General features: G+C 51.1%; 1 protein-coding gene across 3 annotated transcripts in view; it reads right to left on the bottom strand.

The window, feature by feature from the left end:
* TOP1MT (DNA topoisomerase I mitochondrial) overlaps positions 1–23,634 on the bottom strand; it is a 1,348,974-nt gene that overhangs the window by 18,378 nt on the left and 1,306,962 nt on the right. For all 3 annotated transcript variants that reach the window (XM_078686649.1, XM_078686647.1, XM_078686648.1), the window contains one exon: positions 10,834–10,983. In XM_078686649.1, coding sequence (XP_078542775.1) covers positions 10,834–10,983 — 150 coding nt within the window. The remainder of the gene's footprint in view (positions 1–10,833; positions 10,984–23,634) is intronic.

Raw genomic sequence — 23,634 nt, 5'->3', positions numbered from 1 at the left:
GATTCCACTTCGAACAGGAAGCCAATGTAAGCTTTTTAGTAATGGCAGAGAGGGGGTTCTGGGTTGTTGAATTAAAGCCAATCAGGCTGCTGTGTTTTGCACTACCTGAAGCCTATTCAGTGTCCCCTTATTTACGGCACCCAGGAGTGCATTGCAGTAGTCCAATCTACTCACCACCAAGGCCTGAAGCAAGGTCTTGCGTGCCGATAGAGGGAGAATATCAAACACTCTCCATAGGAGTTTTAGTAAGCCAAAACAGCTACCTGAAACAGCTGCCACCTGCTCCTTCATACCTTGAGAAAGGTGCCCAACAGTACGTCGGTGAGGGCTTTGGTAAACGGCAGTAGAGGCTCCGAGGAGCTTGCCTGCGGTTTGAGCACCTCAGTGAGGAGGTTGGTCCTCACGGCTGCGACCGGGAGGTCAAGAGCCAAGGCCTTGGCTGCCCTGTTCAACACCACGCTGGAAGCAGCCCCCTCCTCCGTAGCCACGGAGGGAGGAGAGACGAATCCAGTGTCGGGGGAAGTGTCCAGACCACTGGCCTCCCCTAGCTCGTCGGCCCAGTCCTGACTCAACTGGCACTGCTGTGCCAGAGAGTCCTCCTCGTCATCCATCTCCTGATAGTCAGGGAAAAATTATGGAGCCGGGTCCTAGGTGAAGTGCTCACCCATCAGCGCCGGAGCCTGCGCCGGTCCCGGACCGGGGCTGGAGACGTCGTCGTCTGGGGACGGCATCGTGGGCAACAACCTCGGGGTCGGCGCCAGAGGAGGAGTCGTAAGGTCGACTGGCGACGACCGGGATCCAGGCCTGGATCCTGAGGGACCGTTCAGCATCGGGACCGGAGTCGACAACGGTGCCGAAGCACCGGACGGCGCTGGGGCCTGGACCCACAGACACCTCGACAGGTTCCGACGGAGGGAAGTGAGTCCTCATGGCCACGAGGAACTCACGTATTGCCTCTGGCATCGCGTGCAGCCCAGGGACCGGTGGGTGTGGAGCTGGACGCGGCGCTTGCTGCTCCGGTGGAGCCGCGTTGCCCGAACCCCCGGCTGCATCGCACGAGCATCAGGGGGAGTCGGAAGAGCGATGACGCCTCTTCGACTTCTTTTTCGAGTACCTCGACTTACCTGAGGACTTGGACCCCGACGAGTGGTGGTGACTCGCCGAGTGGCGATGACTGCGGCTCCGCAATCGGTCCCTCGACTTCCTCCTAGACCGCGACCTCGTGCGGCGCAAAGCCGACTGCCGGAGCTCAAGCCGCTTACGGGACCGCTCCCGTCTAGCCTTCGAGGTCAAGGCCCGGCAGTCGGGGCACGACTTGTCATCGTGGTCCGCCCGAGACAGTAAAGGCACCGATGGTGGGGGTCGGTCACAGACATCAAGCGGTGACAGTCCTCGCAAGGTTTAAACCCAGGCATCCCTACGGCACCGCGAGTCGAAGGTCGACTCGAGAAGTGATCCAAAGAGATCAAAAAAGTTAGTCAAAAATTACTTTGAGTACTGCTCTTCCAGGACCTGCGCTTGCTGGCGCTGAAAAAAGAAGAACTGACGTCAGCGTGGGAGGGTGGTGTTTTAGTACTCCGACGATGTCATCCCGGCGATCACGACACGACTATGTCTAGCAACGCGCAGGGGTACTGCTGACGAAAACTTTCCGGATCCAGTCTGACGCCTGGGGATATTCTAAGGTAAGGAATCTAACATTAACGTGTTTCTTTCAGATAAATTAGCCATTATTAGGTTAATTTCTAAATCAATCTTGAAAATATTCTACTTTTTTTTATCTTTAAAACATTCCTCAATTTAATCAGCTGGCTTGTTATAGGCCCATGCCATTTAATGACCTGGAGAACACACGCTTCTCACTCTATTTTTCAAGGCCTTCTCAATGATATGTATGAGCAAATACTAAAAAAGACTAGCCATTAATTCAATTTCTAAAAAAAAATTCCTTAATATTTTAAGTTACATCATTATCACCTCTCTGTCTCTTGTGCACTGATCGACCTACATAATCTGAGATTCCAGTCTGACAAGGGAGGTGGCAAGCCATTTTCCTTTCCTATTGGAAATTGCATACTCATTGCTCAGGTCTCTCCGATTCTACACAAGCCTAATAAAAAAACTGAAATACATTTAATGAGTTAATCATTTTTTTTTGCTAATCCTCGGGACCAGATGGAATGGTTTAAAATGCTTTTCCATGTCGTGTAAAAGCTTTGTAGGGAAACAGCAGTAAGAGAAATTAAGGAGGAACAGCAGAGTGCTGCACATACTATGGAAAAGTATAATTACCTGATAACAAATTGTGTAAAGTTGTGTCTTGTAGTCACGGCCAAACTCACAAAAGTAATAGGATAAAACAATATCAAATACGTCACCACATAGTTAGACAAGTTTAGAAAGAAGACATAAGTACAACTTGTACTTATATCTACTAAATAATGTTTTATTTTGCCAAGACAAGTATCTACTGGAGTACCATTTTGAAGAGTCAAGTCTAACAAAGACGACTGAATTAGTTCTGAGCTACATTTTGGAATATGGGAGTTTGCATAAAATTTTAAATGCAAAGTCGGAGGCATTTTACTGCATGAAGAAAAGGTAGTTAGAGAAGCCTAACGAAACAGTGGTTTAAGGGAAAAAAACAAATTTATACTGCAAAAGCCGAAAGGTCAAGTGCATGAATGATTAAAGCATGCATGTTTGTTTAGTGCCACATGGTATAGTGTTGGTCCATGAGACACCTAAAGAGTACCTTTTCTCTCCTGGAATCTTTCCCATTGTGGGGGCTTCCACAAGGCAGGCAATGCATGTTTCCCTGAAATGAAGTATAGGACCGAAAGGGACATAAAACATACAATTATGGCCCACAAAGATGTCAGGAAGAGGGTGAAGAAAAACATATGATACTGAAATGGTAAGAGCAAATTACCCACCACAAGGACCACTGAAAACTGAACTTGGAGCCAGCACTGTACTACAACTGTAACCACATGTAAGCATGTGGTTTATTAATGCACAGGTGTACCAGAGAGTATTGCATCAAGCTACGGATAAGCCCTGGGAGGTCTTTGCCCAAAACCTTTGCCTTCTTACCTCCTCTTTTTGCTGTACTTTTTTGTAAGCCTTAGGACTATGAGCACTTTACCACTGCTGATCAGGGCTAAAGCCAATGTGCCTCTTCCATAAACATGGTGACACTGATGTGTGCCCAATTGGCATAATTAGTTTACTTATAAGTCCCTTGTAAAGTGGCATACCATATACCCAGGGCCTGTAATATAAATGTTACTAGTGGGCCTGTAAAAGGAACAGCGGATGGACGGCATGCTGAAACAATGTCAAACATTCACCCCCAATACAGAGATCTGGCCCTAAATCCATTTTTTGCACACCATGTCTTTCCAGTGCACCTGCAGCACTAATTGTGCCATCCACACAAGTAGCCTTTCACAGTTGTCTGAGGCCTGCCATTGCAAGGCCTGTGTGTACAGTTTACTGCCACTCCTCCGACTTGGCATTTAAACCCACTTGCAAAGCCGTAAACTCCCCTTTTATTACACATGAGTCACCCCTAAGGTAGTCCCTATGTCGCCCTTAGGGCAGGGTGCTGTGTAAGTGAAAGGTGGGACATGTACAACTTAAAAGTACTTGTACTAGTAGTGACAAATAGCTAAATGAATTTCACTACTGTGAGACCTACTCCTCTCATAGGCTAACAATGGGAATTCCTGAAAACACTTTTAAGCTGTAATTCCTGATTAGAAAGAAGTATCTGCATCATGTTTCATATCTTCCGAATGGTAATGATAAATCCTCTTTACTGGTAAGGTTGGATTGAAAATTACTTTTTTCAGAAATGGCACTCGTATAAAGAGGACATTTCTCTGCTCTTACTGCTCTGTGTGCCTTACAGTTTGTCTCCATACACCTCTGGGGTGGGTGACAACTACACTTGGTGCATTCCCTCAAGATAGCCACAAACACAGGAAGGGTGGGTATAACAGAACTCACCTGCATTCAGATAGCTCTTCCTAGGCAGGAAGAGCGGGGAAGCTGACACAACTCGATAGGCAGTGTCCTGTTTCCGACACAAAGGGTTTATAAGCCCCTACTGATAGTCTGGAGGCAGGGCTGGGAAGAAAAAGAGCCTGTTCACTTCAAGGGCCTGCTTCGAAGCCCCCCCCCCACTTCAAAAGCAAAACTGGGTATAATTACTGGGGCTCAGACCCTACCAAGACATTACACTAGTGGACCCTTGAGGAACTCACCCGAGAGCAAGGACCTCTGTGCTACACTCTGCTTGACTGCTGCACTGAAAGAGCTGCTTTACTGCATTGTTGTGTTGCCCTGCAGCCTGCTGATCTCTGCCCTGCTGAGGACGTGAACTAGACTAATTTCACTTGAACCCAGAGTAACTCCAAGGGCATGCCCCCTGTTCGAAGTCTCAGGGCAATCAAAGACTTCCTTAAACCCTACAACACCACCTGGACTCTGCCATCTGCGAGTCATGCCCTGCAAGTGGTGCCAATCTAGTGCTCGGCCCTTGAAAGGTGATTAATGCTGCAAAGAACCATCATAATCGACATAGTGATGACTTTCCGCCGATTGGAACCAACACATTTGAAGCCGACACAGGAGCCGATCGACATTGCTTCAACAGAGTGCACGGCTAAACGACAATAGACAGCGTGGCCCGAAGTAGCACCTGCATTGTAAAGGGGTTTGTCAATGAAGCTTTCATCGCCTGCGAGGAACGGAACCAACGCACCGAGTCTTCGACATCCCCGCGTCACCATCCAAGGTACTTTATCAGCGGGACCTGGTTGAATCCTGTAGCCGTCCTGCCGTCCATTGAGGTTGGTGTGAACTTTGGATTTACCCCAGTCCAGCGCGAACCCAAGTAACCACTAAGCGCTGTTTGCTTCGAAGCACTACTTTTTGATTTATTCTTTAAAAATCTGGTTCTACTGGTTCTACTTATTGGAGTTTTGTTGTTTTGGTCTTGTTTTACTCATACAAATATAACCTATTTGTCTAACCCAGTCTGGAGCATTTTTGTGGTGTTTGCATTGTGCTACTGGCTGTGTTGCACAAATGCAGAAGTTACTTACCTTTGGTAACTATATATCTGTAAGAAACATTAGTAGTGATAGATTCCTTACCTTAGAATTACCCCCAGGCGTCAGACTGGATCCGGAAAGTTTTCATCAGCAGTAGCCCTGCACATCGGTAGGCGTCGTCATGAGGCTCTGCGTGCGTCGTTGGCGCCAAGATGACGTCGCTGGAGCTACTTAGATGTGCCCACCGGTGCTGACGTCAGTTCTTGACAGCTTTCCGCGCCAAGAACGCAGAGCCATGCAAGAAACTGACCACTGGTGCCATGAAACTAGGGCCCTGAAAGGGATGTCCTTAACCCTAGAAATCAGTTCGCCGAATGGGAAGGATGAGTGGGGCGGTAAGGAATCTATCACTATTAATGTTTCTTACAGATATATTGTTACGGAAGGTAAGTAACTTGTGCATCTGAAAGAAATATGTAGTGCTGGATTCCTTTACCTTACAATAGATAACCCAGCAATACCAACTCCGGTGGTGGGTCTGCGAACCAAGATCACACCAGGAAGTCCTGGAGAACAGAACGGCTAAAGAAGCCATCTCTCCGGACTTGGCTGTCCAGGCAGTAATGCTTGGGAAACATGTGCGGCGAGGCCCACGGAGCTGCTTTACAGATGTCATGCAAGCAAACTCAACGTCCCAAAGCAGAAGTGGCTGCCGTCGCCCTGGTAGAATGGACACGTAGCCCGACTGGAGGCTCCTTTTTAGCCAAAGACTAGCAAGCCTTAATCCACAGAACTACCCACTGAGAGATGGCCCGCTTGTGCACGGCCCGACCTTTCTCGGCGCCCACGTAGCCAACAAAGAGCTGGTCATCCACCCAGAACTGTTGTGTACGGTTGAGTTAGAATGAGAGCGCACGTTTTGGGTCCAGACAGTGGAGCCTCTCTTCCTCTTTTGAGAGATGCGGAAAGAAGGTGGGCAAAGTGATGGACTGCCCGATGTGAAAGGCAGCGACAACCTTTGGCAGAAAAGATGTTCGGATGGACAAAGAGAAAAGGAGGTTTAGAAGAAAGAGCCTGGAGCTCACTCACTCCTCTGGCAGAGGTGATAGCCCCTAGGAAAGCTGTCTTCAAAGTAAGAAGACAAAGAGGACAGTTGTGAAGCGGTTTAAAGGGAGCACACATCAGATATGTCAGAACTAAGTTCAAGTCCCACTGAGGCATTATGACAGGAACAGGAGGGAAAAGATGAATGATGCCTTTTAAGAATCTATTTACAACAGTGGATTTGAAAAGGGAAGGCTGATCTGGAAGCTGTAAAAAGGCTGAAATGGCCGAGAGATAGCCCTCGATAGTGTCCAGAGCAGTGCCCTGCTGGGCCAAATAAAGGAGGAATAGGAGGACCTCTTAAAGAGGGGCAGAAAGGGTAACCACAGCCTTTGCTGTGCACCATGCCACAAATGTATTCCACCTGCAGGCCTATACAGTCTTAGTGGAGGGACGCCTGGCTACCAAGATCACATCACAAACTTCAGGAGGCAGGCCAAAAGAAGTAAACTGCTGCCACTCGATCTCCACGCAAGGAGGTGGAGGCTGGACAGGTTCGGGTGGAGGACCATCCCCTGTTGCTGCGACAGAAGATCCTCCTGAAGAGGCAGTCGAATCAGGGGATCAATAGCCATGCTGAGTAGGCCGGGATACCATACTCTTCGAGCCCAGTCCGGAGCCACAAGAATGACTTGGGCCCAGTAGCGCTTGATCTTCTTCAGCACTCTGGGTAGAAGTGGTATAGGGGGAAAGGTGTATAGTAGACCGCCACTCCACCCGCAACGAAAAGTGTCGCCTAGCGAGTGTCGCCTTGGAAATTCCAAGCGCAGAACTGATGACATTGCGTGTTCTCTTTGGTGTCAAATATATCCAACCAAGGCTCTCCTTACTGCTGAAAGATACCTTGCGCTACGTCCGAGTTCAGGCGCCATTCGTGATCCATCATGCACCGGCGGCTGAGTTTGTCTGCCCAGGCATTCAGAGAACCTGCCAGGTTTTGAACCACCAGGAAAAGGCCCTGGTGTTCCAGCCATGTCCAGAGGCGCAGAGCTTCCTGACAGAGGGTCCACGACCCCACCCCGCCCTGTTTGCTGCAGTACCACATGGCAGTGGTGTTGTCTGTGACCAACTGCACTAGTCTCCCCTTGAGAGGGAAGGATTGCCTTCAGCGCAAGCCGGATCACCTGAAGCTCCAGAAGGTTGATATGGAGTCAGGACTTCACCGGAGACCAGAGTCCTCTGATCGCTGTCTCTCCCAGGTAACCGCCCCATCCCGGAAGGGACGCGTCTGTCACAAATGTGTGTTCAGGTTGGGGAAGGGAAAGGGATCTGCCATTGACCCAATCGCGATTCGTGAGCCACCACTGCAATTGGCGTGCAGTGCCCTCCGAAACCCAGGACCTCTCCGATGAAGAGGAGCTTCTGAGAGGGAAACAGGTGCGACTTCGGCACGTTGATGGAAAACCCCAGCAAATGCAGGAGGCTGGCTGTAGTCTGGCGGTGGGAAACGACTGCCTGGGGCGAGCCGCCTTCAACAGTCAGTATTCTAAATAGGGGAAGACTGGAAGCCCTGATCTGCGCAGATGAGCAGCGACCACTGCCATCACTTTCGTGAGCACCCGAGGGGTGCTAGTAAGGCCGAAGGGGAGCACGGTAAACTGAAAGTGCTCGTGGCCTACCGTGCACCGCAGATAACGCCAATGGGCCGGGAGGATGGGGATGTGGAAATTTGTGTCCTGCAAGTCCAACTCTACAATCCAGTCACCAGGGTCGAGGGCAGACAAGACCTGAGCTAGCGTCAACATCTTGAACTTCTCCTTCCGGAGGAAGCGGTTGACGTTCCTGAGGTCCAAGATAGGACGCAGGCCCATGTCCTTCTTGGGGACCAGAAAGTAGTGGGAATAACAACCACGACCTACTTCTGGCCCAGGAACGCGCTCAATGGCCCCTGGCCAGGAGGGCCGTGACTTCCTGCTGAAGAAACGCAAGATGGTCCCCCGACATGCAGTGGTACAAAGGTGGCATGGCTGGAGGGTTAGTCTTGAAGGGGAGGGAGTAGCCACTTCTGACAATTTGCAGCACCCACATGTCCGCTGTGATGTTGAGCCAGTGGGGGAGATGATGGCGAATTCTGCCGCCCACTGGCGTTTGAAAGTCTGGACTAGGAAGGCTTTGCAGTGGATGCTGCGGGGTGGAAGTGGACTGACCCTCCCGCTGGCCCCCAGAACAGCCTCAACGGTTCCCACATCAGCGGCCACGCTGAGGTTGTTGCTGCGCAGGCCTGTGGCTTTGGAACAAACGTGTTGGGGCACCCCTTTCGTGGCTACAAAAGGAGCGAAAAGCCGAAGGCGGAGGAGGCCGAGTGCCGACTGGCCCAAAGACTTGACCGTAGCCCGGGAGTCCCTAAAGCGCTCCAACGCACTATCTGCCTTATTGCCAAAGAGGCAAATGCCATCAAAAGGCATGTCCATCAGAGTGTTCTGAACATCCCCTGAGAAGCCAGTTGTGGCGCCGAAGCACCACCGTCGAGGAAATCGCCCTACCCAGCGAGTCGGCGGTATCAAGTCCACAACGGATGGTGAACTTAGCTGCTTCTCTCCCAGCTGCAATAGGTTGGGAGAGTACTGTCTGGTCCTCCTCCGGACAGTTAGGCAGCATGCGCGCAACCGTGTCCCACACAGAGTGGGAATAACGGACCAAGAGGCATGCAGTGTTCACCGACTGCAGCCCTAAGCTGGCAGATGAAAACAGCTTCTTGCCAAGCTGTTCCAGCTTCTTGGATTCCCTATCGAGAGGGGCGGAAGGGAACGCACTCTGGGAGGCAGAGGCTTGGATAACCAAGCTCTCAGGAGTGGGGTGTTGGGAGAAAAAGAGGGGGGTCGCCCTGAGACGGGCAACGGCACTGGGTCACGTTCATGTCCACAGGAGCCCCTGTGTTGCGCCTGGACCAGGTGCCCAAAAGAACGTCAGAAAGGGCCTCATTGAAAGGCAGCAGTGGCTCCGCAGAGGTAGCCACCGTTTGAAGCACTTCTGTCAGGTTAGTCCTGACAGCCACTGTAGGGAGTTCGAGGTAGAGGGCCTCGGCCGCCCTACACAAAACCACTGCGTAACTTGCCCCCTCCTCCGTAGCCACGGAAGGAGGAGACAGCATGCCAAGGTCAGGAGAGGTGTCAAGACCACTGGCATCCCCCAAATTCTCTGCCCAGTCCGGATCATAACCACACTGTTGTGTGAGATGGTCCTCAGACCCCTCCCAGTCCTCCCCTTCCTCCAAAGTCTGTAAAACAGGCTGAAAATAAGGAGGACGGACATAGGGGTAAAAAGGCCCTATCGGCGTTGGAATTGGCATAGAGCGACGCCATTCTGGCGCCATGTCCGGGTCGGGGCTGAAACCGGGATCGATGTCGAGGGAGAGCCGGACGACGTCTGAGGTGGTGCCGGAGGATGCGTCGACACCGTGGAGGTGTCATGAGGTCAACCAGTGTCACCCGGGATCCAAGAAGGTCATGCGGTGCAGGGGCCGAAGCCGGCGGCGATGGAAGAACAGGACCCTCAGTCGGGCCCGCGGGGCCTGAAGGTGCACTGGTGGAACCAGGCGGCCCAAAGCGTCGGGCCATGGCAGCAAGAAATTCTTGCACCTGAGCAGGCATCGCCGACGGACCCGGGAAGGGCGGGTAGGCCGGCAGCGACGTCACAGGCTCCGTCAGAGCGCCAGCACCCTCAGCCGCGTCGCACAACGGGAAGTAGAGGAGCGACAACGCTTTTTCGACTTCTTTTTGGAATGCTTCGACTTACCTGACCCCGAGTGTGAAGACTTCGATCCAGACGAACGATGGTGGCGGCTCCGCGACCGGTCCCTCGACCTCCTTCGGGACTGGGACCTTGAGCGGCATGGAGCCGACTGCCAGACTTCTAGCAATTTTCAAGACCGCTCCCGCAAAGTCTTCGGCGCCATAGTCCGGCAGTTGGGGCACAACTTGGGAGTCGTGGTCGTACCCCAGGCAGTAGAGACACACACAGTGCGGGTCTGTCACGGACATCATGCGGTGACAGTCCTCCCAGTTCTTGAAGCCGGGCATCCCTACGACACCAGAAGTCAATCGACTCGAAAGAATTGAGACAAAAAGGCCTCGAAAAAACTCAGTCAAAAAGAGACTGGTGGTATTTGCGCTTCCAGGATCTGCGCTTGCTGGCGCTAAAAAAGAAAGAACTGACGTCAGCGCGCGTGGGCGCGTCTAAGTAGCTCCAGCGACGTCATCTTGGCAACGACGCACGCGGAGCCGCACAGCGACGCCTATCGACGCGCACAGGTACTGCTGACAAAAACTTTACGGATCCAGTCTGATGCCTGGTGGTGAATCTAAGGTAAGGAATCTATCACTACGTGTTTCTTTCAGATACTTTACACATTGTCTCTTTAGCTAAGCCTGACTACTCTGTACCAAGCTACCAGAGGGCGAGCACAGGTTATCTTTAAACTTACCTGGACTAGAGTGGTGGTTCCTGCTTGCACTCACTGCATATTCAGACAACCAATATTGTGTATAGTACAGGCCTAACTACATGCTCTGCACCCCCACTATAATATTATGATCACTGAAACTCAGCCTTGATTGGATCCATCAAACTGTGTTATGAACAGTATCTCATCCTACAATAGAAAAGTGCGTGAATCAAAAGACCACAATAAATTCTATGGTAATGCTCATCTGTGCACTACACTTACCATGCTACTGTAATTCTGGGATCAAGGTAGTTCAGCTTGGACGTGCCCAAAGCGATTTGTTTATTTTCCTCTTTGTCTGTTGCCTGCAGCTTTAGCTTCATCAGCTGTTCCTCCAACCTCTCCCTCAATTTCTTCTTTTTGTCCACTTCCCTTTTGATAAGAAGGTCAAACATGGAAAAGAAAACATTAAAACAATGCTACAAAAGACAATTAAAGGTCAGCCTGGACTACTGTTTTATTCTAAACATAATTGTAATCTTTCTCAATCTTATTTCTCACACCTACTGTCTAATTCACTAAGTTAATCGGCATAATAGTGGCACCAATATTGAGGGGACAGTATTGACCTCAAGATCAGATGTGTCCCTAAGCATAAGACTTAAACAGCATTGCAAAAAAACTTTTAAAAGAAGAAAGGGCTCACTCAAAATGGGAGTTTGAGATAAGTAAATAAGAGGAAACAATGAAGGTTTATTAAAATATTAAGGCACAATACAAAAGTTGAAAATACAGCTCAGTTCAATAAATCAATCACAAGACCTAAGAATTCAGTTGCCATAAATGCGCTCAGTAATAATAAATGGATGCAATAATGAGCAAAATCAGGGAAAAAGCCTAAGTCCAAAATATGCAGCAAAATAGCAGACATTCAAGCAGCGTCCCAAAAAGAGACCAAAATGTTCTGGCTTACCCATAATTCAGGGGTCTTTTATAACCAATTTTACCATAGAAAGCAAAAAAGAACTGTACAGACAGCATGAAACGGTCAAATGTATCTATTCTTTAGGAAATGACAATTTAGAATTATGGAACATCAGATGAACCCACTATGTCAGCATAGCCTACTACATTAATATTATTTTCCCTCATTTTGTTCGAACATCATCAGAAGTAACTGAACAAATGTGTTACAATAAACAATGGAATGTCTCAGAGATGTTCTGTCTACAGGAAGAGCCTTTAACAACCTTTGAGAACAGCATTGCATTACAAAATAAAAAGTGCACATTTTGGCGAGTCAAATGTTGGAGTCAAGGCCTAGTTCAGTATTCGTCAGAATAATGCACTTCTAAACATCTCAGTGCTTTAGTTTCAATTGCAATTAATTCATATTAATATGCACCTGTGAATATATTCAGAAAAATAGCTTCATGAATCCCCTGGCTTGCATTTTCTACTTACTTGGGACACACATGAAAACATTAAGATGAAAATGGTCAGGGGTGTGAACTGGACGGGAATGTTTAGACATGTATCTTTGACAAGGCCTTTTACCATGCTCAAACCACTCCTCAACCTCACAAGTCAGAAGACGACGGACTGCAAGCGGCCTCTCTGCTTAACTTAAGTGAGGGGCTAGGCTTACCGTTTCAGCAACTGTAACCTAAAAATATGAATAGCTCCTTCTCACGATTGCTCACACGATGGCCACTGATGCAGTGGCCCAATGGCTTTGTAGGAGCTTGGATCTCTAGCGCCAGTAGAGTGGCCACCCAGCGTCTGCCCAAGGCAAAGAGAAGCCGCAATGTAAAGTGGCAGTAAAAAGCAGAAAGCAGCTTGCCACAATACTTGGCAGCTATGAAGCATCCAAATCACAGGATGTAAGAAAAAATGCTGCAGGTTGCAGCCCATAACTGGATGGGAAACTATCCTCAAAGTAAAAGGAGGCCAGAGATGTAGGAAAGATAGCCCCTTGAAAGAGCCCTTAGAACAACTGCCATGATCTGGAATGCATAGTCGGAACTTGGGAAGAGTTTAGCACACACTCACAACTGGTGAGACTCTAGGAGTCCCATGGAGACTAATATTACAGGAGCTCAAGACATCTGCCATTTGAGCCACTCACAAACGAGACAAGACAGTAGCAGCAGAAGGAGCAGAGACACATTGCCTGGCAAAGTATACAAAAAGTAATGGATGGAATGCTTGAATTAATTTCAGTGACTGGAGATTTTTGGGCTGCATTCCAGTTCATCCTTATTTCGCATACCATGACCCCTCAGTTTGGACCCAGACATATGCAAATCAGTCTTGACCCTGTACCAATAGGAATAGTCCAGTCAGAACTGCTAAGTAAGGTCCCCCATGAACAAGTTATTTTTATTGTTTTTCTAAAAACTGTGGAAAACACAATATTCTTTCTTTTCGTGGGTAGCTTAACTAAATTAGAATAATTTTAGACTGGCAATCAAATTACATTCAGAATAGAAACAATTACTCCTTATAAGCAACTATTTTTCTATCAAGGGAACAAGCTGATCTTCATATAAGTGGTGGGATGGCCGTGAGGCATGAAATCGAAGAAGGTATATCAATAAGGCAAATCACATCTGAAGTGATCGTATATAGACGAGAGAGTGAAATCAGATCATGCAATATATACCTTGTCAGAAGCGTAGGAAACATGTAATGGACCCTAATGCAAGCAAAGAAATTAGAAAGCACATGAATTGGGCCCCACAGTCCATCGAGCTGTAATTAGTGTCAAGTGGTCCCCTCACAAGCTTAAGTGCCGGTGCCATGGTGCCTGGTACACTAACGAATGCCACACCTTAGTGAAAGACTGCTGTACAAACCAATATAGAAGTCCAAGAATGCTACCGGTACAACTGACCAATTGCTACATTTGGCTATCAGGAAAAGAGCAAACGGAAACAAGCAGCAAATGCATTGGCCAGCGATTAGGTTAGGGGCTCTGATGGACAGGTCTAATCCTCCGGAACTTGCCTCTGATTCATAATGGGCGGAACCCAATGAGAAGTATGGAGTGACAGTTCCAATCTCAATGATGAGAGTTACAAGACCCACAGGGAGTGCTGTTACAGAGAGACAGGCGTATTAGACATATTGTGAAGGATGGGAGATTAAAATATGCTTTGAAATAGGAATTGACGTCTATGAGACAGTTAGTGTCATGAGACAGGAGGTGAATATTATGGGACACAGACCGAGTCTAGTGAGATAGCAAGACTTATTAAATGAGGTGCTATGCTTAGAAGAAAACTAGAAGGGGAGTCTTTTGTGATGAGATGAACACATTGAAAAGGTTGCATCTTTTGGGAAAAAGTGTGAGATACTTCAGTAGGAGTTTTGATACAAAAGGTGAGCATTATTGAAATGTGAGGAGGTAGATGTTTATACGGAGGCATGGAAGATTGACTTACAATAAGGAGGCGATCAAGAGACTGAGCAAGTGAAGGCAATTTGTTACGAGTTTGTTGTGAAAGAGCCACTCTTGTGGTTTGGCACCGTATGATGACCTTCAACTATTATCATTTTAACTGACTTTAATGAGTTATTTTACCCTAAGCTTAATGTAGGACGGTCCTGCATATGCCTGCTTCTCTTCTGTCCTGTAATCTTGCTGTCTTTCAGTGGGAGCTGTCACGGAGTAGAACAGTGTTGCCAGGAGCAGAGGCTGTGGGATGTGCATTTCAAGGCTTGAGAGGGAGAGAGGTGTGGAATGTACTTTTTGGTCTCGAAGTGCAGTGTTGTGGGCGGTGGTGCACACGTGCTCGGAGTTGTACATTGAGAGATGAAGTATTTGATGCCATAAGCAGCTGTACCGAAATGTGTATTGTATTGTGCATTGATGAGAATTATAGGTGCTTACTATTGGCTTTGACATGGCTGTGAGAAGTTGGCCTGATATATGATGCTCACTAGTTCTAGTGATCACCTTGTATCAGTCCAAACAACCCATATGGTGATTGGTTGTAAGTCAACCTTATAGACTAGCTATCCTAATGGTCGCATGGAGAAAGCAGTCTTAGGCTAAACTCTTTTGGCATGTGAAGCCAGCTGTTTTACCACATATAACCCTTTGAATACCAGATGAAAGGACACCACACAGGTTGTTATGAAAATAAACAATATGTTTAATAATAACAAACACCTCTGAACTCTTTATGAGGTCAGAGGGCTAAGCACATGACAATCTCTTAGGAAAAATACGATAAGTTGCACAAAATTACAATGGTGCCCTAGGGGCACAACAAACCATATACTAAGTAAATGGTATAAGGAAATCGATAGAAGGAATGGAGCTGTCCAGAGGCTGTAGGATCGCTGGGACTACACTATCCTAACCTCAGGTAAGTAATAGGAGGCCCACGGGACGCGTGTGCAGAGTGTGAACTCACACGCGAGATGCGGAACAAAGGCAATGGACAGTACAGTTTACAAAAAAGGTAAGTACGGACAGTCTTTACTATCTAGGACTAAAACGACTGGAAATCTGGACACTAGGAGAGTTAATCTACCCTTGAGCACCGAAATGCTCTTGTTACCTCACCCACGGGCTGCGGGTGCATAGGTGTCAAAGTGTGTCGGGTTTCCGCGTCGAAGTCAATGGAGCCTTGAAGAAAGATGCTGCAGGCGACCAGGAGGAAGATGTCCAGTGCGATCGAGGAAGAAGAGGACCTGAAAGCAGAGGGGACAGTGTTCAAAGTCACTAGCCAGTGACCGGTGTGGAACCAGGAGGGAACCAGATGCTGTCGTCGCGATCAGGTGAAGAGTGGACGCCTGTCGCACAAGTTACTACTTGTGAAACGATATATCTGTAAGAGACATTAGTTAGTGATAGATTCCTTACCTTAGAATATCCCCAGGCGTCAGACTGGATCCCGAAATTTTTGCGTAGCAATACCCCTGCGCGTCGGTAGACGTCGTCTGCGGCTCCGCGTCCGTCGTCGGCGACGTTAGCGCCGGAATGACGTCGTCGGAGTACTTAGACGCCGCCCATGCGCGCTGACGTCAGTTCTGATACACAGCTTTTCCGCGCCAGATACGCAGAGCCATGATAGAACCAACACTGGTGCCAAGAAACTAGGGCCCTGAAAGGGAATGACCTTAACCCTAGATATCGGTTCGCAGAACGGGGAGGATGGGTGGGTCGGTAAGGAATCTATCACTAACTAATGTCTCTTACAGATATATCGTTACACAAGTAGTAACTTGTGCATCTGAAAGAGACACGTTAGTGATAGATTCCTTACCTTAGAATAGATACCCCAGCAATACCAACCCCGGTGGTGGGTCTGCGAACCAATAATCACACCAGAAAGTCCTGGAGGACGGAACGGCCAAAGAAGCCATCCCTCCGGACTTGACTGTCCAGGCAGTAGTGTCGTGCGAACGTGTGCAGCGAGGCCTACGTAGCTGCCTGGCAAATGTCCTGCAAGGGCACTCCCCGGCCCAGGGCAGTTGTAGTCGCCGTGGCCCGAGTGGAATGAGCCCTCAAACCAACAGGGGGCTCCTTCTTAGCCATGGAGTAACATGCCTGGATACACAAGATGATCCATCGGGAGATGGTCCGCTTGTGTACCGCCTTCCCCTTCTTAGCGCCCACGTAACCAACAAAGAGTTGGTCATCCACCCGGAACTGGCGTGTGCGATCCAAATAGAATGAGAGCGCACGTTTTGGGTCCAGACGGTGGAGCCGCTCTTCCTCTTTAGATGGATGGGGAGGCGGAAAGAAGGTTGGCAAGGTGATGGACTGCCCGATGTGGAAGGCTGAGACAACCTTGGGCAGGAAAGATGGCTTAGTACGCAACACAACCTTGTCCGGATGGACAGAAAGGAAAGGTGGAGTACAAGAAAGGGCCTGGAGCTCACTCGCTCTCCTGGCAGAGGTGATGGCAACCAGGAAAGCAGTCTTTAGAGTCAGAAGACGAAGAGGACAGTTGTGAAGTAGCTCAAAGGGAGCACACATCAGCAAGGTAAGAACAAGGTTCAAGTCCCACTGGGGCATCACGAAGGGAACAGGAGGGAACTTTCTTTAAGAAAGTTAAACAGTCTCCTTGCTTTTAGAAAGGAGCTGAAAACTTGGCTCTTCTCAGTATGATTTGTTGGTGGGACCGCCGTGAGCTGCTGTGTTGTGTTTCTTTTTCCGCATGTCTCTTTGCCAAAGCGCCGGGACACCCCTTGGGGTAGCCGTGCGCTATAAAAGAGCCCTAAACATAACATGTGCGTGATGCCCTTACGAAATCGATTTACAATAGGGGACTTGAACAAAGAAGGCTGATCAGGTAGCCTTAAGAAGGCAGAAAGGTAGCCCTTGACAGTGCCCAGAGCAGAGCCCTGCTGGGCAAGAGAAAGAAGGAAGAGGAGAACCTCAGAAAGGGGGGCAGAGAGTGGGTCCACAGCCTTTGCTGTGCACCATGCCACAAATCTGTTCCACCTGCAGGCGTATACCGACTTTGTGGAGGGACGCCTGGCTGCCAGAATGACATTACAGACTTCGGGAGGCAAGTCAAATGGCCTCAACTGTTGCCGCTCAATCTCCAAGCTTGTAGGTGGAGACTGGACAGGTTCGGGTGGAGGACCGTCCCCTGCTGCTGCGACAGAAGGTCCTCCCGAAGAGGCAGACGAATCGGGGAATCTACTGACATGCTGAGTTGCTCGGGATACCAGTATCTTCGCGCCCAGTCCGGAGCCACAAGGATAACCTGGGGCCGGTCGCGCCTGATCTTCTTCAGCACTGTGGGCAGAAGTGGTATAGGCGGAAAGGCGTACAATAGACCGCAACTTCACTTGCGACGAAAAGCGTCTCCGAGCGAGTGCCGCCTTGAAAATATCAACACGCAGAACTGATGACATTGCGCGTTCTCTTCGGTGGCGAACAGATCTAACCAAGGCTCTCCCCACTGCTGAAAGAGGCCTTGCGCCACGTCCAAGCTCAGACGCCATTCGTGATCCATCATGCACCGACGGCTGAGTTCGTCCGCCCTGGCATTCAGAGAACCTGCCAGGTGTTGAACCACCAGGGTCACAGCCTGACTTTCCAGCCACTGCCAGAGGCGCAGAGCCTCCTGGCACAGGGTCCACGACCCCACCCCGCCCTGTTTGTTGCAGTACCACATGGCGGTGGTGTTGTCCGTGAACACCTGCACTACACTCCCCCGGACAGAGGGGAGGAATGCCTTCAGTGCTAGACGAATCGCCCGTAACTCCAACAGGTTGATGTGGAGCCGGGCCTCCGCCGGAGACCAGAGTCCTCTGATCTCCGCCTCTCCCATATGGCCACCCCAGCCCTGGAGGGACGCGTCCGTCACAACTACCTGCTCTGGGTGGGGTAGGGAGAGGGATCTGCCACTGACCCAATCGCGGTCCGTGAGCCACCACTGCAACTGTCTTGCAGTGCCCTCCGAGATCAAGACGTGATCGGACAAGTTGCCCTGATGCTGGGCCCACTGAAACTTCAGGTCCCACTGCAGAGCCCGCATCCGCCAGCAGGCGTGACGCACCAGAAGGATGCAGGAGGCCATCAGCCCCAGTAGCCGCAGCGTCAACCTGACCGAGACTCGGGATAAAGGCTGAAAGATGGGAATCAGAGCCTGAATATCCCGAACCCGCTGCGCAGAGTCTAGAACCGCTACGATGAAGAGGAGCTTCTGAGAGGGACACAGGTGCGACTTCGGCACATTGATGGAGAACCCCAGCAAGTGCAGGAGGTCTGCCGTAGTCTGGAGGTGGCTGACGACTATCTGGGGCGAGCCCGCCTTCAACAACCAGTCGTCGAGGTAGGGGAAGACTGACACCTCTAACCTGCGCAGATGAGCTGCGACCACCGCCATCACCTTCGTGAACACCCGTGGGGCGCTGGTAAGGCCGAAGGGGAGCACGGTAAACTGAAGTGCTCGTGGCCTACCGTGAACCGCAGGTAACGCCGGTGGGCCGGCAGGACGGGGATGTGAAAGTAAGCGTCCTGCAAGTCCAACACTACCATCCAGTCTCCGGGGTCCAGGGCAGCTAAGACCTGAGCCAAAGTCAGCATCTTGAACTTCTCTTGACGGAGGAAGCCGTTGACGTTCCGTAGGTCCAAGATCGGGCACAGGCCCCCCTTGCCCTTCTTGGGCACCAGAAAGTAGTGGGAGTAACATCCACACCCTACTTCTGGCCCAAGAACGCGCTTGATGGCCCCCTTGGCCAAGAGGGCCGAGACTTCCTCTTGCAGAAGTTGCAAGTGATCCCCCGACACGCGGTGGAATTGCGGTGGCATGGCTGGAGGGGTCGCCTCGAAGGGGAGGGAGTTGCCCCTTCGGACGATTTGCAGCACACCCACTTGTCCGATGTGACAGTGCGCCAGTGGAAGTGGTGATGGCGAACCCTGCCTCCCACAGGCGTCACATGGGCCTGAAAACTCGGAAGGTTTTGAGGAAGGTGCTGCGGAGGGAGGTGTGGACTGGCCTCGCCGTTGACCCCGACCGCCGCCACGGCGGTTTCCACGGCCGCCACCGCGCTGCTGGGCATTCTGCGGTGCGTGGCTGGCAGCACGTGTGGGGGCGAAAGGCACCCGATTGCTGGCGCGTGGCCGAGAGGCCTAAGGACTTGGCCGTAGCCCTGGAGTCCTTAAAATGCTCCAGCGCATGGTCTGCCTTGTCGCCAAAAAGGCGACGGCCATCGAACGGCATATCCAGGAGGGTGGCCTGGACATCGGCCGAGAAATTGGCGGACCTCAACCAGGCGTGGCGTTGAACCGCCACCGTCGTTGCCATCGCACTGCCCAGTGAGTACGTGGTATCCAGCACACACCGTATAGAGTATCGTGCCGCATTCCGACCCTCCACAAGGGCTTGGGCGAGTTTAGCCCGGACCTCCTCCGGGCATTGTGGCAGCACGTCCGCGACCGTGTCCCACAGAGTGTGGGTGTAGCGGCCCAAGAGACACGTGGTGTTGACAGACCGCAGTCCCAACCTCAGGGACGAGGACATTTTCTTTCCGAACTGTTCGTATCTCTTGGATTCCCGATCGGGCGGGGCCGTCGGGAATGCGGTCTGGGAAGTGGAGGCCTGGATAACCAGGCTCTCGGGGGAGGGATGGGTGGACAAAAAGCAAGGGTCGCCCGGGGCCGGGCGGTAGCGTCTGGCCACGTTCCTATCCACAGGCGGACCTGTGGCGGGCTTGGACCAAGTGCCCACAAGAACGTCACATAAGGCTTCATTAAACGGCAGCAGAGGCTCACTGGAGCATGCCTGCGGTTTAAGAACCTCAGTGAGGAGGTTAGTCCTCACGGCCGCGACGGGGAGCTCAAGGCCCAAGGCCTTGGCTGCTCTCGTCAACACTACGCTATAAGCAGCCCACTTCTCCGTAGCCACGGTGGGAGGGGAGACAAATCCAGTGTCTGGCGAGGTGTCAATACCACTGGCCTCCCCAAGCTCATATGTCCAGTCCTCTTGAGACTGGCACTCCTGTGCCAGAGGGTCCTCAGACCCCTCCCAATCACCTCCGTCACCAGTCTCCTGTAACCCAGGGTCAACAGACTGGGCCTCCTCATGGAAATAAAAATCTCCGAAGGCCGTCGAAAGCGGCGCCCAGCGGCGCCGTTCCGGCGCCAGAGTTGGACCGAAGGAAAGATTGGGGACGGCGTCCACAATGGGCGCCGGGGGCGACACCCTCGGGGCCGGCGCCGGTGAGGTCATGAGGTCGACCGGCGACGACCCGGATCCGGAAGCGGATCCGGTGAGGTCCTGCGGCGCCGGGACCGAAGTCGCCGGCGGCGCCGGGGCCGAAGCACCCGACCCGCTAGGGCCTCCAGCCGGGACCGCTGGGCCCGAAGGCGCCACGGTACCCGGCTGAGGAGGGAGGGTCCTCATGGCCATGAGGTACCACTCGATCTCCTCTGGCGGCGCGCCGTGCCCAGGGACCCGAAGGTGTGGGGCAGGCGGCGACGCTTGCGACTCCCTCGGAGCTCCGTGGGCGGTGTCGCCCGAGCCCCCGGCCGCATCGTGCGAGCGTCGGGGCGGGTCGGAGGAACGATGATGCTGCTCCGACCTCTCATGCCTCTTACCTGAGAACTTGGATCCCGACGACCGATGTCCACTCCCGGAGCTGCAGGGACTCCGACCCCGCGACCGGTCCCTCGACCTCCTGTGGGACCGGGACCTGGAATGGCGCGGGGCCGACTGCCGGAGCTCGAGCCGCTTGCGGGACCGCTCCCGCCTAGCCTTCGACGTCAGGGCCCGGCAGTCGGAGCAGGTGCGGTCGTCGTGGTCGAGGCCTAAGCACTTCAGGCACCGGCGATGGGGGTCCGTGACCGACATCACTCGGTCGCACTTCGAACAGGGCTTGAACCCGGGCATCCCTACCGGCACAGATAGAGTCGAAGACTCAAGGAAAGAAATGATCAAAAGATCAAAAAGTTTAGTCAAAAAGTGACTAGGGGTAGAGCTTCTCCGGAAATACGCTAGCTGGCGCGGAAAAAAGAAGAACTGACGTCAGCGCGCATGGGCGGCGTCTAAGTACTCCGACGACGTCATTCCGGCGCAAACGACGGACGCGGAGCCGCAGACAACGCCTACTGACGCGCAGGGGTATTGCTACGCAAAAATTTCCGGATCCAGTCTGACGCCTGGGGATATTCTAAGGTAAGGAATCTATCACTAACGTGTCTCTTTCAGATTCTGCAGCCACGTGGACCAGGAGGTGTCTTCGACGACCAGGATGGAGGCACGAGCTGTCCCACGCAGGCTCTCGCTGTCGGCGGTGTCGGATCCGGATTTGGAGTCAACAGGCCTTGGCAAAGGCAACTCACGCGGTGAGTGGAAACGGCGTCTGGAGTGGACCAGGAGGGTCTGGGGTGCTCCTCTTTTGGAAGGGAGCAAGGGCCAGTCTGGAGCAACCAGACCAGCAGTGAAGATTTCAAGGATCGTCGTCTAGGTCACTAGCAAGCCGGCAAGCGACCAGACAACGCGTCGAGCAGCAACCAAGCAAAAGGGCCCCACGCAGATCTCGTGGATGCTGGAGGGCTGGTCTTCGGTGCAGGAGATGCTCGGGGCTGGGGCTTCTCAATCCCCAAAGCACTTTCTCGAGGATGCCTCTGAAGTCGTGCTGGTAGCGAAGTGCAGTTTCTTCAAGATGGCCGGTCCCAAGTGTCTCGTCGCACCCACGGATCTCAGCAGTGCTGCAGATGTAGGTTGAGGTCGGAGAGGTCTGGAAGTCCGGATCTCGTCGGGCTCTGAAGTCTGGTTCCGGCAGGAAGGACGACAAAGTGAACCGCTAGGACGCTTGATGGTGCCTGCAGTTGCAGGGTGGACACTCCTTGCCCACAAGGGAGATTCTTCAGTCTTCTGTGGAGCAGAACGTCGAAGTCCAGATTTTCTTCTTGTAGAGTTTCAATTCAGGATAATCTAACTTGGAATGGGACCAGCTCCTACCTTTATTCTCCTAAAGGGGGCTGTACTGTGACTAGGTCCCTCCCATGGGTGGGACCAGGAAGGGGGGTGGTTACACACCCTATCCTTTGTCCGGTTTTCGCGTCAGAGCTGGGGCAGGGGTGCCCCAGCAACTGTTTTGAACCGGTGTATGCACAGGGCACCTTGTGTGCCCCAGGCATGTCTCATTCCTTTCAGGCCTGTCCTACCCAATACACAAAATACTTTCTGGGGTGGTGCTAGCACCTCCCAAGGCAGGAAACCCTTTGTCCAAGCCTCCCTCGTTGGAAGGACTCCCAGCAGCAGGAGGTCAGACTTGTGTCTGTGGTGGCAGCATTCATTTTGTGATGCTAAGGCTCGAGTTAACTTTAACCGGGGTTCACAGTTACATACCGGTCGTGTCCCTCTAAAAGGGTGGAATGCTACCCCCGTCACCAGAACTGGCGAGGGGGTAGTATTCCAATTCGTATGACACCTTACTCGACATGTTTTGATAATGCTATACCAAAGTTAGCATTCAACCGCGAGGATTATAATGCACTTAAGAGTATATGGTATAGCGTTATCATGGAACAGCTATAAGGACTTGGTTTCGCAAGCTGCAGACAGGCTCCGCTCCTGCTAGAGCCAATGGCTGGCCTCCGTTTAGGAAGCCAGCCAATGGAGAAGAGGGGCGGGTTCAAGCCCCCATACTGTAAAACAAAATGTCTACGCAGGCCGAGACCTAAAAACGGTCAGTCCATGATCTAGTGCACTCACATCAATTGTTACTCTAAATTGCTGATTTAATCCTGCCTGCAAAGTGAACATGGCTCCCATCAATCGTTATTAACTCTCCTTATTGAAAACGTACTTATCCTGCTCCGTTCATAGACCTTAACAGATATCTGGTCCTCTTAGGACTAGACTACAGCAATATTACTGAGCATACAACAGTTTCAGAGATACAGACTCAAGTGGCCAGCATATACATTAACTGAATTAACATATACACTCAACCACTACCTTGATGTTGAACGATTGTACAACCTGCACAAGACCTTCTAGGGTAATTATCATCAAAACCTTAATACATTAGCACCAACAATTTGAAATCAAGTACAATTGCTCAGATCAACTACAATGAACTCTGATTAAAAAAAATATATATGAACGAGGCCATCCACTAGTCATTCACTTCGTGACATGCTTAATCAAACATTGAGAACACAACGAATTTACCAAATGTTCAAGAATTACCTGAAATGGAATGAGCCCTATTTAGACAGGTTCTGCTGACTACACTGTCACAGAGGTATTACCCACCCTTCCTTCATACCCCTCCAATGGCAGGACTGATTATCCTTCTTGCATCTGGTTTATCAAGCTGAACTCATGCCACCAAGCACATAACCCACCCAAGAGAAGTTCAAGTAATCCACTAGACACTAATTCAGCGATCCTATGGGTCTTACAGTGCTCCAATTATTGTGAATGTTAACTGGCAGTTGTATACCACACAATCTGCTGCTATAGTGGCATCTCTGTGCCCTTTGCTAGGCTAAAGAGAGACATTGAAAATATTTCGACTGTAGACAAGCAACTACTCTGGTTTTGTGGACACTGTCAATCTCAAAAATCACAAATGCTCATTAGAGCAAAAGGAAGG

The sequence above is a fragment of the Lissotriton helveticus genome, chromosome 4_1 (genome assembly GCF_964261635.1).
Source record: "Lissotriton helveticus chromosome 4_1, aLisHel1.1, whole genome shotgun sequence".
NCBI classification, from domain to species: domain Eukaryota; kingdom Metazoa; phylum Chordata; class Amphibia; order Caudata; family Salamandridae; genus Lissotriton; species Lissotriton helveticus.
Note: the sequence above shows the minus strand (reverse complement) of the source record. Positions and strands in the feature narration are given on the sequence as shown.